The 19,512-nt window shown below is 42.0% G+C and overlaps 1 protein-coding gene across 1 annotated transcript; it reads left to right on the forward strand.

Annotated features, from left to right (window-relative positions):
- Nucleotides 1-9,159: 9,159 nt before the first annotated feature.
- On the forward strand, nt 9,160-18,871 carry ggt1b (gamma-glutamyltransferase 1b). The gene is made up of 13 exons (XM_061733385.1): nt 9,160-9,310; nt 12,401-12,605; nt 12,931-13,061; nt 13,162-13,251; nt 13,448-13,640; nt 13,739-13,899; nt 15,056-15,205; nt 16,309-16,445; nt 16,826-17,013; nt 17,089-17,216; nt 17,314-17,426; nt 17,564-17,677; nt 18,223-18,871. The coding sequence occupies exons 2-13, from the start codon at nt 12,439-12,441 to the stop codon at nt 18,364-18,366; spliced, it is 1,716 nt and encodes a 571-aa protein (XP_061589369.1). The 5' UTR covers nt 9,160-9,310; nt 12,401-12,438; the 3' UTR covers nt 18,367-18,871.
- The last annotated feature ends 641 nt before the right edge of the window (nt 18,872-19,512 follow it).

The raw sequence follows: 19,512 nt of genomic DNA on the forward strand, positions 1-19,512 counted from the left end.
CAGCGACGTGCCCTGCCTGCATTCTTCCATGCACTGCCTGAGCACTCTGGCATCCTTTTGCCTCCACTCGGAGCTGGGCTTCTTCTCAGCCAATCAGATCGAGATTTGCTTCTAAGCTTGGAAGAGAGAGTCATGCAGGAGACTGTTGACTGTTGTTGGTCTGATTTCCTGACCTGACATAGATAGATAGATAGATAGATAGATAGATAGATAGATAGATAGATAGATAGATAGATAGATAGATAGATAGATAGATAGATAGATAGATAGATAGATAGATAGATAGATAGATAGATAGATAGATAGATAGATAGATAGATAGATAGATAGATAGATAGATAGATAGATAGATAGAGATAGATAGATAGATAGATAGATAGATAGGTAGATAGATAGATAGAAACTAAAGTGTCTTGTAATTATCAACACGATCGTCTTGAATCTTGAAGTCAGTCTGTCTATTTAAATGGGTGAAAAGTAGCCGATCACTTGGTATCATGGTGTACACCGCACTGAACATGGACCAGAGAAATTTCAGAAGAGAGTTGTCTGAGGAGATCAGAAAGAAAATTATAGGCAAACGTGTTAAAGATCAAGTCTAGAAGACCACTTTCAAGGAGCTTGATTATGGGCTCAAATTAATGCCATAAGTATTTTGTATCTAAATAAACTTTGTACTTGTAGAAATATTTTGTGCGTGTGCAAAAAATATTTGTACTTGCAAAAAATATTTGTACTTGTAGAAATATTTTGTGCGTGTGAAAAAATATTTGTACTTGTAGAAATATTTTGTCCGTGTGCAAAAAATATTTGTACCTGCAAAAAATATTTGCACTTGCAAAAAAAAAATTGTACTTGTAGATACAAAGCTACAAACTTGTTTTTACAAAAGCCACAAACCTTTTACAAAACTACAAACTTTTTTTTACAAAAGCTACAAACTTTACAAAGCTACAAACTTGTTTTACAAAGCTACAAACTTGTTTTACAAAGCTACAAACTTTTTTTTACAAAGCTACAAACTTTTTTTACAAAGCTACAAACTTTTTTTACAAAGCTACAAACTTTTTTTTTACAAAGCTACAAACTTTTTTTACAACACTGCCAAAACTAGCTTTGTAAAAAAAGTTTGTAGCTTTGTAAAAAGTTTGTAGCTTTGTATCTAGAAGTACAAATATGTTTTGCAAGTACAAATACTTTTTCCACATGCACAAAATATTTTTACAAGTACAAATATTTTTTTCACACGCACAAAATATTTCTACAAGTACAAAGTTTATTTACAGATACAAAATACTTATGGCATTAATTTGAGCCCATACTTGATGTTCCTGTAACTAATGTTTCAAATGTCTTTCAGAAATGCATGGCCCACAGGAGTGTAGCCATCCTCCCTGGGTGTGGATACGAGAGGAAAACTGATGACACATTAAAGAGATGGATAATACAAATACACTAAAGAACAACTTCCAAAGAGATTCAAGGTGAACTCCAACGTATCAAGGTACATATTGCACCATCAGTCGCTGTTTGAGCAGAAGTGGACAACTGAGGAGAACTCCACAGTTGAAAGCAAATCATAAAACAAATCCAAGCTGCAATTTAGATGCATGTTGACAAGCAACAACTCCTCTGGGAGAATATTATTTGGACAGATAAGGCACAACTGGTGCTTTTTGGTAAACCACATCAGCTCTGTGTTCACAGATGCCAAAATGAAGGCTTTAAAAAAACAAAACAAAAAAACAAACAAAAAACCCCCCATCAAACCCACTGTGAAACATGGAGGAGGCTCTGATATATTCTGGGACTGATTTGCTGCATCTGGTACAGGGTATCTCAAATCTGTGCAAGGTACAACAAAATCTCAAGACCATGTCCTGCTCAGTGTCAGAGAGCTTGGTCTTATTTGTAGGTCATGCATCCCTCAACAAGATATCATCGGCGGTCACTCGAGACGAGTATGACAGTCTTCTTCATCGTCTACTTGTGGGTCTTCAGGTGGGCGTAGAGGCCGATCCGTGACTTACATATTTTTGTGCAATGTGGACAGGGGAAAGTGGTGGTGGGTTGTGGTCGCGCTGGAGCCTGTTTCTGTCTTTCCTTACGGAGTTGTCATTTGGTTTGTGTGACGCAGTAGAGTTCCTTCTCATAATGTGCAGCACCTTCTTGCACCGCTGCCGTCCAGCAGTGCCTGTCCAAGGCCATGTGCTCCCAGTCCTGAGATGTTATCAGGAATTTCTTTAGATTGTTCTTGATGTTGTCCTTGAAACGTTTCTTCTGCCCACCTGGAGCTCGCGGACCTCTGTCCAACTGGGAGTATAGAATTTGTTTGGGGAGACGGGTGTCGGACATGCGGATGAGATGGCCAGTCCATCGGAGTTGGTGCTGCATTATTAAGGTGATCTCGGTCTTCAAAGACTCTTTTCCGGAGTCTGGCATAAGCTCCGTTGGCACAGCTCAGGCGATGCTTGACCTCAGAGTCAATGTCCGCTTTGGAGGAGAGAAGGCTGCCGAGGTAGGGGAAGTAGTCAACATTTTCAAGCCTGGTGTTGTCCACTTTTATGGTGGGTGGAGTAGGTGGCAGGTTGGGTGGAGGCTGATGTAGCACCTGGGTCTTCTTGATGTTCAAGGCCATGTTTTATTTTTAATGTCCTGGTAACAAAAACTTTATTTGTTTTGGAAACAGCACCCTGCACTTGAGCAGATTGCTCAGGAGGGGTCTCATTGAGAGTTACTGAAATGCCTTGATTGCTGTGATGGCCTCAAAAAAGGTTGTGCAACAAAAACCCTCAAAAGTTGAGGGTCCCATCATTTTTGTCGAGGGCAGTTTCATTAGTTTGTTTTCAAAATGTTTCTGTTGGACCACAAATCAAAAGCAATGTCTGATTTTTATGATTACATTTTCAATAAATTATCATTTATTATCACTTTTGTTACTTTCAAGTTATCTCAGTGACCATTGTGCGATTTTCTTTGTTTAATGTTTACCAACATATTTGTCCATGTGTTGACAGCTAAACCCAATTTGCAAATAATCTATACCCCAAATGAAATACCAATTGTTGAAACTGAGATTTTTTTTGGTGGATGGTTTTGATTGTAATGCAAAAAAGATTTTCAGGACTCCAGGCATTTAAGTTTTGTACATGCACTCATTTATTACAGAGCCATGCTGTTGTCACATGTGCAGAATGGGATTTGACGTTGTCTTGCTGAATTAAGCAAGGTTTTCTATGAGAATGATGTTGTCTACAGAGCCATTCATCTTGCCCTAAAATCTGAGAGTTGTTAGTGAAGTGGTGCATGGCATTTTTAAAAAGGTATTCCTAAGTCACTGACTTAAGCCTGAGTTATGGTTCTGCGTCAAAACGACGCCGTGCCTACGCCATCGCCGTTGTGAACCCTTCGGATTTCTCCGTCACTCCATTTCGCCGCGGTGCAGTACCCCCCGTGACCGCTAATTCGCGATCTTTTCCTGAATGGTTTATCCAACTTTTTCCGGTCACAGTGAATCAAAGAGATAAGGACAACTATTGTGCAAAAAAACAAAACAAAAAAAATCACACATACAGGAAGAAAAGAGCGTTGAAAGTTCACGACTGCTTCAAACCGGAAACCGGAAATGCGTTGCTACCAAGCAAACCAATCACAGCCCTCTCGGTCTGCGTTTGGTCTGCGTCGCCTCGACACGTAGTTACAATTTTTGGGAGGTACACGTCAGCGACGGCATCAGCGACGGCATCAGCGACGGCATCAGCGACGGCATCAGCGACGACGTCAGCGACGACGTCAGCGACGACGTCAGCGAAGGCGTCAGTGACGGCGTGTGGTACGCGTCGACGCGTACCACACGCCGTAGGCACGGCGTTGTTTTGACGCAGAACCATAACTCAGCCTTTAGGCCAAGGTCAAGGTCAGTGACTTAGTGAATCAGTTAACAATAGCTGTAGTTAGCAGTGAAAACTAAGTCGTGTTTCTCCAGCAATTTGATATCAGTCTATTATTTTTGCTGTATTTATGTGCGTCTATTTTAGGTGATAAGTCATTTCTGGCCTTTTTTTTTTTACTTTCCAAAATGGTTCTCTCATTCTGAACCTTAGGGGGGAGAAACACTGCCCAGGCCTAAGAAGTTGTATAGGGATTGTAGCACGGTGAGTGCCACGGGGCCCGACCGACAGGATGGAGAGACACGGAGCTTTGTGAAGAACCCTTTTATTAGCCCAGTTTCCCCAACACACAGTGTACAAGCACCTCACGCCAGCAGCTTCAGCTTCAGTCTGACCCAGCTGCAGTCTCCCAGTCCTCCTTATCAAGGCTGGCAGGGTGGAGAGGCTGATGGGACACACCTGTGTCCCGTTAGCCTGAGTGGCTGCAGCTACTCCACCCTGCCACACACCCCCAACGCCAACCTCGAGTCGGGGTCCGTCCGGCCGAGCCTACTCCCCCCCCCCGCCCCCTCGGAGCGGGAGAGGAAGCCCGGAACTCCCCGGGCTTTCCTGGTCGGGGGGTCGTCCCCGGCGTCGGCCTGACCTGCGTGGAAGCCGCGCTCGGGGCCGGGGCCAATTGTGGCCTCGGGCCAAACAGTGCATCCAGGACCACCCCCTCCTCCGTGCCGCGGCCCCGCGCCAGCTGCGGGTCCGCCTCCGGGACCGCCTCCTCCACGGCGCAGCCCTGCTGGTCCGCCTCTGACTCCACCTCCACAGCCGCCTCCGACTCCGCCTCCACAGCCAACTCCGCCTCTGACTCCACCTCCACAGCCGCCTCCGACTCCGCCTTCACAGCCAACTCCGCCTCTGACTCCACCTCCGCAGCCGCCTCCGACTCCGTCCCAGGAGCCGTCGCCTGGCGACCTGCAGCCACTGCCTCACGGCCGGTCGGCTGCAGCGCCGCCAGCGCTGCTGCGGTGAACCTCAGGCGTGGAGCAGGGGTGGGCAGCTCCGCGGGTCCCACCTCCTCGGGAGGCTTGGCGGCCCGCAGCTTCTGCCTCCCGGCCTCTCAGCTGCGGTGCCTCCAGCCCCTCCTGCGCTGCTGCAGCGACCCTCCGGCGTGGTGCAGGGGTGGGTCGCCCCGCTGAAGCAGCGCCCGCGCCACACTCGTTGCCGAGATGGTGCGCAGCGGCACTGCCTCTGGATAACGTGTTGCATAATCCATCAGGACTAGTACAAAACGATATCCCCGTGCGCTCCGCTGAAATGGACCGATGAGGTCCATGGCGACCCGCTCAAATGGAACCTCCATTAATGGCAACGGCTGCAAAGGCGCTTTTGGCACAGCCGGAGAGTTAACTAGCTGGTATTCGGGACAGGAGGCGCACCAGCGGCGCACCTCCCCCCAAATGCCCGGCCAATAAAATCGGTCCATTATGCGGGCCAGTGTTTTGTCGCACCCCATGTGACCAGCCATCGGGTTATAATGAGCCGCCTGGAAAACCATTTCCCGGCGGTTCTTTGGTACCAACAACTGGGTAATAATCCGGCCAGATTTAGTGTCACGGCTCACTCGATATAACCTGTCCCTATTCAATGCAAAGTGCGGATATGTGAGCGCTGCATCAGGGCGCACCTTGTGACCATCAATTTGTATCACTTGGTCGAAGGCTGAGCGTAGAGTATCGTCACGAGACCGCTCGAGTGGAAAATCTTCCATAGAGTGCAGCGGGTCCCGCCGAGCCTCCACCGGAGCCTCCGCGGGTCCCTCTCCCTCTCCGTCTGCAGCGTCGGACAACCTTGCGTCACCGCTGAGTACAGCGCACATACCGCATGTCCCTGTCTGCCGTGATTGCATCCCCACACACTGACTCACCACATTTCCAAACCCCGGCCAATCGAGTCCTAGAATCAGAGGATGCAAAAGGCGGGAGCTAACCGCGGCCTTTAATCTATGCTTTTTCCCCTTGTGTCTAATTTCCACTGGTACCACGGGGTACTTATGCACATCACCGTGAACACACACCACCTCAACCCAGGACGACACATTCATCAAAGCCTCGGGTCGCACCAGGCTTTGGTGAATTACCGACTGCATGCAGCCAGAATCCACCAAAGCCGAGTGTATACCCCCACGGATCCTTACCGGAACCCGGTATGTCCCTCCTGAGTCTGGGGAGGATGCTGGCGGACCGGCCACCCGGATCACCTGGCCCACCTCCATCAGCGGGCAGTCCCGCCTGATGTGTCCGGGCTGGCCGCACCGCCAGCAACCCTGCCCAGGCGTTTGAGGGGCCCCCGCCGGGTCAGCTGGCGCGGGCGGAACCGGGTGGAGAGACACGGAGCTTTGTGAAGAACCCTTTTATTAGCCCAGTTTCCCCAACACACAGTGTACAAGCACCTCACGCCAGCAGCTTCAGCTTCAGTCTGACCCAGCTGCAGTCTCCCAGTCCTCCTTATCAAGGCTGGCAGGGTGGAGAGGCTGATGGGACACACCTGTGTCCCGTTAGCCTGAGTGGCTGCAGCTACTCCACCCTGCCACAGAGATCTATAGATATTTTTTCATCCAGTTGATTTGATTTTTCCCAAATCCCAAAGCTGGCATATAATCCCCGAATAAATTGTGAAATGAAATGTTAAAATGAGGATAACTCTGGTTAGAACTATTAAAACCCTCAAAACACTGTCAAGTCTTGTACGTGACAACAGGGAAATGGAAGCTTGCAACCCCCTTACATCATCATACAATGAGAAATGACTAAGTTTTACATGTCCAAGACCAAAGTGAAGTCTGTGCTGGATATTAGAGCAAACCCACAGAGCATGGTGTATTCATATTATACTGGTGTGAAAGTGTGGAATTGGATCTGTCTGCATTTTCAAGATTAAACAGCGCTCCCTCTGGAATGTCGAGCCTCCTTTTTTTCATTTGACATTTGAATTTATACTGTATATATATTTATGAAAGTCAAAGAAAACATGTATCAGCATGTCTTGTTTTTGTCTTTTAGCTACATGGAGACCCAACATCTGACAAACAGCTCTTCCAGAGGGTTCTGTACCTCAGAGCGTCTTGTACCATTATTGCTGTCAAAGGACAATTAGATGGGAAACACTTAGTCCAACGTATAGTCAGAGCTCAGGGGATCGTCCTCGGGGCCGGGCAGACCGGCGAGACGGTTCAGGAGGCCGTCCTCGGGGCCTTGGCTTGGTCTGTGGCAGGGACCTTGGCTTCGGGGGACACAGAGTCCTAGGGGCCGGTTTCGGGGGACACCGGGTACTCGGCGCCGGCTGAGGGTTAGTGTCATTTCTGCTTTGACATTTCCTGTTTTATTTTGAAGCCCATGTCTTTGTGTTTAAGTTCTGTCTTGATCTTCCTGTTTCCCATCTGCCCTGATTTTCTGCACCTGTGTCTCGTTTACCTTTGTGTGTCTTGTCTTTCCTCTGCTCCTTGCTGGTCCGTACTGTTTCCACCCTCCATGTTTCCACAGTCAGATGTTTGTAATTTTTTGATTCTTGTTCATCTTCTGGTTTAGTATCATGCTCAGCAGCGTTTTTGGTTAAGTTTTTGTGAATAAATCACAGTTTTTGGGAACTCCCGCTCTCCTGCATCTGGGTCCTCACTAAAATCTTCCTGACACACATGAGATCCTCGTTCTAATAATCTTGTTGTTGGGGACTTTAACATTTAACATGCTCAGTGAGGCATGTTTTCTGAAATATAGCTCTTGTTTTTGTAATTTTTCCTCCGGACATTACAGGGTCGGACCTTGAGATAAACTTGCTAGGGCATCCCTTCAAGGGAAAAGTGGCAACTGTTTTCTACTTTGAAAAATCTTTCTTGCCCATAGAATAATGGACTCCAACTTGTTTTACAACTCTTTTCGGATTGATGTCATGGCAAAAAGTAGTTTTCTAAAACCTTTGCTTATGATCTTTCCCACTTCATTGTGTTAAGGAACAACCTGAATGCTCCAAACTAGCAGCCAGTCAAAATGTCCTCAGTGGGTGGGACTAACTTTTATACATGGCTGTGATTAACACTTTGTGGTCTGAAGTGTCTAGTGGCATACAGAGTGTCCAGAGGGTATATTCTTATATAATAGTTTGATAATGTGGAATTTAAGTCATCAGCTAAATGACCCCTGCTCAGTTTCACTGTCTTCTCTGAAACCTTGATGTTATGACATGTTTTGTTCTGAAGGGACCTGTGTTTTCACATGTTTGTCTTGCATTAAAAAAAGAGAAAGGTTTTGTCACGTGATGTCACAAAGTGTACTTTTATAAATTCTTTTCTTTTTAAATGGCACGACAAATATTACCGGTCAAGGGTTTCAGCTGTGAAAACACTAATATCATTTGTTGGTGTTTTCACAGCTGGAACAAATGTCCTACGATGAGCACAAACGTGTGAAAAAAAAAAGGGACTGAGACTTCTTAGATGGTGCTATCACTGCAAAGTATTGAAAATTGAATATCTGGTCTTGGAAATGCAAATATTTTGTTTGCCATTAGAACATGACATTGCAGCATGATGTCTTTTTCAACCTGACCTTAATTGTTTCATTTATGAAGATTTTTCACTTATTCTATGTGGACCACCTTTTTTCCAACTCCATTCTTTGAGACAGAAAACATCATATATTTGAACACTGTCCCATTAAATAGCCAAGGCATTTAAACAGCGGAGTGTCACCCATCAGAGTTCAGAGATTAAACTTTTGAGATCAGTTGTATGGGAATAAACAAAGATAAGCTGGTGTCGGGTTGCTCTCTGCAACTCAGCCTCCTCGTCCCATCCCACACTCTCTCACACTACCCCCTACAGTTTCTTTTTAGTGTTTTTTCCTCTCTTTTGGCAGATGTGATTAGCTCCCTCGCTTTACTTTTGGTATCCGGGCACCTTATTTCAAACTTAGACATCAAATGAAGCAACAATTCTGGTTAGAGCTGCATTGTAATAGAGCTGTGAAAATCACATTGTCAACATGTTCCTTTCCTGTAGTTATATGTCATCTATCTAAAATGAATCAGCAGCAAACTTAAGGCGCTGCGAGTTAATCTTTTTCACAGATAAGTTAACTAGCAGCTAGAGAAATGTTCATCCTATAGACAAGAAGGTTCAGATTCTTCTTTTGTAGATATCAGAAAGTGTTGTGAACAGTGAGTACATATAATTATAACAGCAGCTAATGTCATCCTCTGTTTTTTTTTTCCTTGTCTTTCTGCATATTTCACCACTACGGTGACACAAGTTAAGTGTTTTATTGTGGGATGGGTTAAAGTTTAATGACTTTGTGATATAAACCCACCACCTATCAGCTGCTGCAGACTCTGGCTGACACACGCAGCTGGCTGTCGAGGCCGTGAGAGGAATCAAGGTAAGGTGGAATTTTTTTTTAAATCTTTGGAGAATTAAATTTAAGTAAATAACTTAAATCTAAGACTGGGGACTGCACCCACCTGTTGTCCAACTGTTATTTACTTTTAATTATAAGTTATCTTTATATTTGATGTGCTTAAATGCATATATATATATATATATATATATATATATATATATATATATATATATACACATGGTAATACAAAAGAGCGCAACTGAATCAATTTGGCCTCCTGTTACATAATCTGGTTTCATTCATGTGACGGACCAAAGAATTTGCCTGAGGATTTATAGGCATTGAGTTAAAGTACCCCAGGCTTTTTTTCTTTTGTCTTTTGTCTTATAGAGCTGCAGAAAGTGTAGCTGGGTTGATGCAGTGACAGCTTTACAGTCAGATTTTACATATGCAAAACGAATCCCTGGCATCAGACAAGGTTCACATGGTTGTTGCGCCAGAGTTGCTTGGTACTTTTATTCTTCTACTCAGTCAACATTGACCGGAGCACAGGGGTGTTCAGAGTTAACAGAGTTTAATGTTTGACACAGAGTAGCCTGGAGTTCTTTCTATAAGCTGGTTTTAGGTTGTCCGTAGAGCTGAAGGGGTCTATGTTTTCTACCTGCTGTTATCGGGTCATGATTTACACTTATTTCAGGTAAAAACAAGCAAGCATCAAAGAGTTTTTGCGAATTTTCCCCAGAGTTTCATAAGAGGGTATAAACTGTTTTCTTCTCCGTGCATCCAATAAACCAGTCTGACGAAGCCCCTGCCAGCTTAGCTTGCAATAATCACTGGAGGTGGATGGATACACCTGAGACAAAATAAATGTCCAAAGATCTCCAAAATGTTCATGTAATTCATTGTAAGGAACTATATTTTGGTGACACACCACTACCTTGGCGCAGCGATTACCTACAACAGCAGTTTTACACATTATCACAAAATTTGTATAGACTACGGTATAATAGATTTTGTGAGTCATGCATCACACGCGTTATCATATTTTATCGCGTTGGAATGCTGGATGTACTGTTATTGGACACACGCAACTGAGGACATAACTGTATATACTCTCCTATCAAACTGCAAATCATGAGTACTTGTATAATATTTGTTCGACAACCAAAGTTTTTCTGAGGTGAATGACCTGAAAGAAAGGCGAGTACTGGAAGTGCTACAAAAATAATCTAGGAACAGTTTATTACTTTTTTCATTGCTTTCCTGGTTGTGGCCTTGTGTTAAATGATTTCCGTGTATGGAAACACTTGAGCTCATTACTGTAGTGTAGATTAGGAGTGTCTAATTCCAGTAATTCCAGTACTTCCTGCATGTTTTAGATGTCTCCTTGCATCAACACACCTGATTCAGATGAGTGGATCATGACCAGCTTGTCATCAAGGTCTGGACAAGTCTCTTAATGACCCTGTTGTTTGTATCAGGGTGTGTTGAAGCAGGGAAACATCTAAAACTTGCAGGACAGTGGCCCTCGACTGGAACTGGCCACCCCTGGTGTGAATAATCTTGCATGCTTAACTTAATCATATCAGAAAAAATAATAAAAATTCAAAAATAATTGTACTCTCTAGGACTTATATTTGTGCTATTTAAAGATGAGTGAACAAGGTTATCATGATCAATTGATAATTTTGGCTCATTGAAGATCATATAGTCAGATTATCTGCAATGATAATTCATTAAAATTAAATAATGGAAATTGAACTGAGGGGAGTAGTTTGGGCTGAATTCATATGATTTCAAAAGCAAAGCTTGTTCAGTTTGAAAGTATGATTTTAGATAAAACTTAGACAACCAAAAACTTCTATGACTGTTCAAGAAATGATCTAACTATACTTCCTTACTTATCAAACATCTGGCTTATTGAACATAAGAACTGGGAAGCTTTAAAATGTGATAGAAACTCACTAGGGCATGAAAATGGAAAACACATCACACAATGTCATTCAAATCAAAACTTTATGTGTTTCATCTGGAAAAGTCATGAATTTTGTTAACACATTTTGCATAAGTGTATCCAAAAATGCCTTCCCCGTCTCTCTTCTGTCAGTAGAAAAAAAGGATGGGATTTAAGTTCAAAATGGAACAATGCAGAATAAATCAAACTGTGTAAACAAATCAGATTGAAAAAACTGTTTAAACCAAATCGTGAAATGGTCGAGCAAGCTGATTGGTGAGTCTCAGCTTCAGCCAGAATCCCCGTTTTTCTAAATAGTTACAGAGGATAGCTGGCTCTATTTTAAAAGACAACTCCCACCCTCTTAAATGTGAGTTTCAGCTGCTCCCATCAGGTCGGAGGTTCAGGGTACCTGCTTGTAAAACTAAACGTTACAAAAATAGCTTTGTACCAGCAGCCATCAGTGCCATGAATAAGTGAGGGAACTGCAACATAACTTTGTATTTATGTTTTGTATTGTTTCCTTTATCTTGTTTTTATGAAAAGGCACATTTTTTATCCTTTTGCTTGGTTTTAATATTTTAGTGTTTTTATCTACTGATGTTTTAACTTATCTTGATTCTTATCTTGGGGCCGTCCTTCTTGTTCTTTGTTCTTTTAGCCAAAGCACTGTTGTCACTTTATATTATCCTGTGTTGAGTGTATGGTTTTAGATTGTATGAGGAGGCACTCACTGTGAACCAAATTTACCCAAGGGTACTATAATAAATCTATCTATCTAGATTGCACATACTATCAATGATTTGAAATGTACATGTAGGCTATGTCATAAAACGTATAAACTATCACCGCATTTATGAAGATATTTAACAGCATCCACACCAACCTGCAGAACAGTATCATGAATGTGAATATTGAATTTAGTAACAGAATTAAAAACATTGTTTTTGTGAATTGTGAAAAAAACAGACCCCAGGATTATGCCTTGGGGTTTTTCTGAAACCATTTCTGAGCTCTTTATGATGACATTTTTATTATATTTGATTCATTACTCATTAGTTTTATGCAAGTATGACATTATATTTGAATGTTTCTCCGCCTTGTCTTATTAGGGGCACTATTTTTCAGTAGTAAATTATGCTCATTCTTTTCATTTCTCTTTTTTGCCTTATCAGAGATTGAATAAAGAATATACATTCTTACAAACAAAACAATGGTCAAGGTGGTGGTAATAGTTGCAGTGGCAACACTGCTGTTAGCATCTGTTGCCACTTTTGTGGGTGTCTTCTTTGGTGTTGGGAAGAGGACGCCCCCGACTGAGTATCGCTACCAAAGGGCAGCCGTGGCAGCAGATGCTGGACCATGTTCAAAGGTTGGCAGGTGAGAGCTGTGCACGCACGCACGCACGCACGCACGCACGCACGCACGCACGCACGCACGCACGCACGCACGCACGCACGCACGCACGCACGCACACACACACACGCGCACACACACACACACACACACACACACACACACACACACACACACACACACACACACACACAAACACACACACACTCAATTTAGCAGAAAAAGCCATCAATCTGTTTTTATTAATTCCTGGTTCTGTCTACAAAGAGTCCTATGCTTTGGGTGTAAAGACAAATCTCCATCTCCCCACCTTCCCTCCCCTTGTGTGTTTTAATTGTTTTTACCACAGTGACATACTCTTGAAAGGGGGGTCTGCGGTTGATGCGTCCATAGCCGCATTATTATGTGTTGGACTGATGAACACTCACAGTATGGGCATCGGAGGGGGGCTTTTCCTCACTATCTTTAATGCAACAACGGGTATGCGCTTATTCAAAAACACAAAAATCATTGTTGTTTACTTTCTGACTTCCACAGCAAGCCCACTCAATGCATTTCTTTCTGTGTGACGCAAACATAGGGACCACTGAGACCATTGATGCCAGAGAGACGGCACCAGGCAACGCCACAGAGAACATGTTTGGGAACAGCACTGATTTATCTCAGAAAGGTAATGATTAACCAAATGCTATCAGGCATGGAAAGGGGGCTGAGAGAAACCGTTGGTGATTTTAGTATTGGAGGAGATAACTGGGAGATGTCAGTGTGTGCGATATTTTCATTTAGCATCAAAAGTGATACAGCTCACTGTATGAACACTGTTAACTGTTAAACGTAGATCTGTTCAAGTGTTTCTTGCTCTGCAGGAGGGTTGTCCATCGCTGTACCAGGAGAGATACGAGGCTATCAATTGGCCCACCAACGACATGGTAAACTACCTTGGAAAGACTTGTTCCAGCCGAGTATTGAACTTGCAACAAAAGGGTTTCCAGTGGGCAAAGCACTCGCCTCGGCCCTGGCCAGTAATAAGAACACCATCAAGAATGATACAATCCTGTGGTGAGAGGCGTCAACTAATAATCACTTTCTCATTATAACCCAAGCATTTATATGTTGTAGTCCTTCCATTTTAAAAGGCTTTTCCTTTCCTTTTTCAGTGAAGTGTTTTGTGGGGAAAATGGTGACGTCCTAAAAGAGAATGAAACTATTAAAATGACAAAACTGGCAGAAAGCTATAGGAGAATAGCTGAAGATGGTCCTGATGCTTTCTACACAGGACAACTGGCCGAGAACCTTGTGAAAGACATTCAGGCAACAGGTACCTTTCTGAAACATTTGTGAAACTATTATAGTTAGTTACTAATAGTTTCACAGTACAACAGTTTAGTTTCCCTATAAGTTGTGCATACATAGCCTCTCTAGTCTAAAGCTTACTCTGTTAATATGTAAATTTCCCCCATTTTGGGTATTAGCTCACAGCATTTGACTACAGTGACAACATTTCTGTGATTTTGCCCTCATTTACCACTACAGTGAATTTGAAATAAGACCATTAAGACGTCATTAAAGTATACATTTTCCGCTTTGATTTAAGAGGTTTCACAAAAATATTCCATTTACCATTTAGGGGAAAAACATTGTTTTCAGGGGCTCCAAAATGATTTGGACAATTGACTGAAAATAAATTAATGTGGGTCTGTTTCTTGGTACATTAAAAAGAAAGGCACCAGATAGGTCTGGAGTTGATCAGAGGCAGTTTGTCAGAATTTGGGAATTGTATAGGTGAAGGAGCCCTTCTTTAGGCAAAAAAAAAAATCAAAGTAATAAAAAAAAAAAAAAATTACATGACAGCAAAAACCTTACAGTAGGTATGGCCAAATTAACAGTTTGATTCTTGATCATTTTACTTCAAAAATCTTTTGTAGTTTTGTAGAAAAGCATTTTCATCAAAATTCTGCCATTGTCCAAATACTTCTGGACCTGACTGTGCGTGCTGGTGTGAAGAGACAGCTCCCATCGCCAGGTCAATTAACTTTAATGTCAGTGTCATCAGAGATGTGTTCCTGAAGTGCTAACAGCATCAGTTCTGTTCTTGGTCCGTCTCCGTGTGCCAATGAGGGCATTTTTAATTAAAGTTTATTACAGATAACAGGACAGTATGTGGTAACTCCCTCCTGGTATTCCTTTTGATACACCCCCTGACACACGTTTCTAAAAGAAACTGAAGCTTGAACTTCTGTAGCCATAATTTTTGGTGTAAAGTTTCGTAAACAGTTTTGTGTTTTAAATCTAAACCATATACTGTTATATGAACCATTCCTGCAGATTGTTTGTAAGTGCAAAGCATAAAGCTGTGCTATATACATTTACATATACCCTATAACCTTTGTTGGATGACTAATTTCCAGGGAAAGGACTGGTTTTACCATTTCTGTTCAAGTCTGCATTCAAACTGTTTCTCAACCCGTGTTTAGGTGGCATCATCACAATGGAGGATCTGAGGGATTACAAGCCTGTTTTGGATGAGGACCCTCTGAGGGTGAATGTGGGGGAGTACGCTATGGTTGTTCCCACTGCCCCCGCTAGCGGCCCTGTGTTATCGCTGATATTAAACATTTTGAATGGTAAGCCTTGATCCTCTGCCTGAAAAACATCCTGAGTGGGTGAGGATGTGCTTTAATGTAATCTGCCTTCCAGTCACGCTAGCAGAAAAGAGTCAGCAATAAGCAGCATGTGAGCTACTATACAGAAAAAACTCTCTTTTATGACTTAATATGCTCTAAAATAAGTAAAGCTTTATAAATCGCAACATATTTGATTCAGAATATAAATCAAAACATGTAGATTGCACAGTTATGGATTTTGTCCTCAAGAGGAAATTGATGACTTCGCATATGAGTTGTTATTAGCATATGAAGGATGAAACAATCATTCAGAGACCCAATAAGCTTCTAAAGCTAAGTCAAGTTCAATCTAAAATTTTCCACTTTAGAGAAGGAAATTAAAACAATGAAGGAGTGGCAAACATGTACTTGTGTTTATTAAAACGATTAAAATCAAAATATGACTGTCGTCAGCACCCTGACTGGCAATGTTCATGAAGTTGTTCTTGTATCAGTTCATTTCTTCCCAACATCATTTATCATTTTCATCACATATCGTCTCTGTTTTCATCATTTTCTGATTTAACTTTCCCCTCCGTTGGTTGGACACACAGAGCATAAAATGTGAACTGTCGGCGTGTGAAGACACTGTCTCGCTGCCTCAGCTTCATGTCAGAACTGTGACAGCGTCTGCCGCCGAGGATTGGATGAGAAACTTTCTCCAACAATAATTAATCTCATAGAACCTTTCCTGTCCTTTGACAAGCCACCCACGCCCTGAGCCCTCCCCGCCTCACGCACTAACACTAATCTCACTAATTTACCTTTAATTGGACACAGTTGACTGGTTGAAACTTCCCTCACATTTGTGTCACAGGCCAAAACTTACATCCTGCTGATTTACCATGATTCTTGGCTCCTGTCAAACAGCTGAGTCTCGTCAGCACAGAGAAGTCTTCCTTCTGTGGCCTTCAGCTCGGCCTAATAATAGCAGCTCTTTGACTGTATATTATCTGTATCTCTTATTCCTACCTTAACATGAAGGATTGCGCACAGAAGAATGAGGCCAATCCAAGACTAAAATCTTACGATGATTAATTTTTCTTTTGTTTCCTCTTTGTCAGGGTACAACCTCAACAGCGACAGTGTGGCCAGCCCAGAGACAAAGATCTTAACCTACCATCGCATTGTGGAGGCCTTTCGTTTTGCTTATGCAAAGAGGACTTTACTTGGAGATCCAAAATTTCTCGACATCACTGATGTAAGTCTAAAGTCTCTAAGAAAAGCACAGAAAGAGAATTAGTTCATAAATCTCACTTTTTTTCTTGAAGACATTGTGCAATGACAATGACAGTCTGTGGGAGAAACATGTACTTTAGCGGCACTGTAGTCACTTTTTACTGCTTTAATGATTGCTTACTCGTGGCAAAAAACAGCTAATATTGTGAAAAATATTGTTCAAAAAGAAGGCTGACTTGAAAGTTGCACATGTAACCCAACAAATAAATCAAATTCAGTACCTGGTGTCCACTTCCACTTTATTGATCATCAGTTAACATAATTTAAAGGTTTGGAATAAGAATGTTAAAAGAAAATTTAACTTATTTAAATCTAATTAATTCAAATCTCTCTCCCCCAAAGTTCATCCAAAACATGACCTCAGGTTATTTTGCTGATATCCTCCGGGAAAAGATCACAGATGAAACCACACATCATATGAACTACTACGAGCCAGAGTTTTATCTGCCAGAAAATCATGGGACCTCCCACCTTTCTGTGGTATCAGAGGATGGAAGTGCAGTAGCGGCCACCAGCACCATCAACCACTTGTAAGACCTTCTTATTTACTGTGGAAAATAACCAGTTTCATGCCCACTGGATTAATAGTCTTTGTTTTCCTGCAGTTTTGGTTCGAAATTCATGTCAAGCTCTACAGGGATTCTTCTTAACAACGAGATGGATGACTTCAGCTCCCCACTATTCATAAACGGCTTCGATCTTCCTCCTTCCCCAAATAACTTCATCAGGCCAGGTTAGATTATGACTGACATGTTCACAAACAGAAACATACAATGTTGGCGTTCTCAAATAAATACAAGTAACTATGGAATTCTGTTTTAAAAAAAAAGGGAAACGGCCTATGTCTTCTATGGTTCCAACCATCTTATTTGACAAAAGCAACAAAGTCAAGATGGTAGTCGGAGGTTCGGGAGGATCAAAAATCACTACTTCTATTGCTCAGGTAAACAATTATGCACAGTCGTGTCTGTTCATACTGTAGCTGGGTTCATCTAAAATGGTGTAAATGACACATTTTTGCCATTATTAACATCTTTATATCTAAATAATAATTTCTGAACATGTTTTGATGCTCTGCAGGTCATACTGAATGCACTGTTCTTCAACTATGATCTGGAAAAAGCTGTGTCAGATCCACGGGTTCATAACCAGCTGAGTCCCAACGCCACTGAAGCAGAGCGTGGCTTTGACGAAGTGAGTGTCATAAACAGCAAACAACACTGGTATATGTAACTAATAGCAGGATGGTGGACTGTACATGGACACAATTATTCATCTAAAACCAGCAAACAATGAATTATTTCACCTTTGCAATGACACGCACGAAGGACACTGGTCGTTACATTTACCATCTAGGCTCATTGTACTGTAGTATAAAAAGGAAGAAGAGCTCCAGTCTAAGTTGGAGTTTGGCTGGAAGTCAATTTTTTGGAAATTAGCAAGTTATCTTTCATGCCAGATCGGTTCAGTCTGTTCTAATGTTATCTTTGAACCTTTTTCTCCTTTTATTTATTTATTTTTTTTACATTAACTTACAGAATAATGTCCTGCACTTAGACACCTTCATCATTTTGTTGGGACTGAAAAATAACATGCCATCTTAATAATAACACACAGGATCTTAAATTTGATCCTACCAGACAAACTTAAGTAAACTTTGATCGCAAAGCTTGGATTTATCACCCATCAACAAAAAATGATGACCCAGTATTTATTTAGCCATCTCTCTCCTCTCACAGAAAATCCTGGAGGGTTTGGAAATGAAGAACCACGAGATAAAGCGCATCAAGACAGGTGCTGTTGTGCAGGCGGTGGTTTGTCACGAAGGTGGACTGGAGGCTCAGTCAGATCCTCGCAAGGGGGGATACGCAGCCGGGTACTGAGGTCATAAGTGCACCTCAGACTCTGTCTCTAGCTGCCTGAACTTTGCTGCCTAAGGAACACCTGAAAGTTGAGCATATCGAAGAAGATTTTTTTTTTTTTTTATCCTCAGACAGTACCAGTACCTCAGGTGTTTCTAATGTCTGCTGAATTTATATCTCCACCTTATTTAATATAAGGAGCAAATCAAAAAACACACCATACTGAAAATATGAAAGGTACCAGTAACACTGATATTCATGTTTACTGAAAAAATATAATGTTGTGCTTTCATAAGCAATCATTAAATTCATCCCGATGAAGCACTTTTATGAATAATTAGTAATATTAACCTGTTTTTGGTTATTAAACATAAAAATATGGTGTACGAGTTATCAGAAAGGTCTTACTGTACACTGGGATTCAGAGCTGCTCATTTCTGGACTGGAATGCACTTTCATGCAAATTAAATTACACCACTGTCATTGTTTTGGAAATTTTAATTAATGTTAATAAAGGTATTTCATAACAAAACAGTTGTATGACAAACATAATTTAGCTAATTACAGATTAGATTGTTTTTTATTTTTTTATTTTTTCATTACAATAAGTAGACAACTATCTGAGGTTTGGGTTGAAATGAGCACCCTGAGCTGCTTAAACCTGTTCAGTCACTGAGGGTGAGCGTGTTCATATCGTAAATTGGTTCAATGTAGACTAGCTTCTAAAACAGAACAGATCTCAGGCTTCTTCATTTACTGAGCAGTTAAGATTTACAGGACCAGATCAGACTAGAATTATCCAGGATCATCATCTTTATCTCCATTGATCTTCACATTATGCCATATTTGCTGTTCCTCTGAACTGAGTGGTACAAAGTGGTACAAAGCAATGGTATCAAAAGAGACGCAGAAATAGACAAGTGCAAGAAGAAGTGAACAAATCCCTTCAACATCCTCGATAGATTTTCTTAAGAGTTGTATTGTCTCTTTTATCTCTCTGGTGCCAAGTTGGAAAGTGGAGCGAGCCCATTGCCCAACCTGCAAGGTTGTTGTAAAATACCCAGTCCAGTTCAGTTACACCAAGGGCCTGATTTACTAAAGGTTTGCGTGTGTAAAAACGTGTGCAAACTTGACAGCACCCGCAAACCAATGTACAAGCTGATCTAC

Source organism: Cololabis saira, chromosome 11 (assembly GCF_033807715.1).
Source record: "Cololabis saira isolate AMF1-May2022 chromosome 11, fColSai1.1, whole genome shotgun sequence".
NCBI lineage: Eukaryota > Metazoa > Chordata > Actinopteri > Beloniformes > Belonidae > Cololabis > Cololabis saira.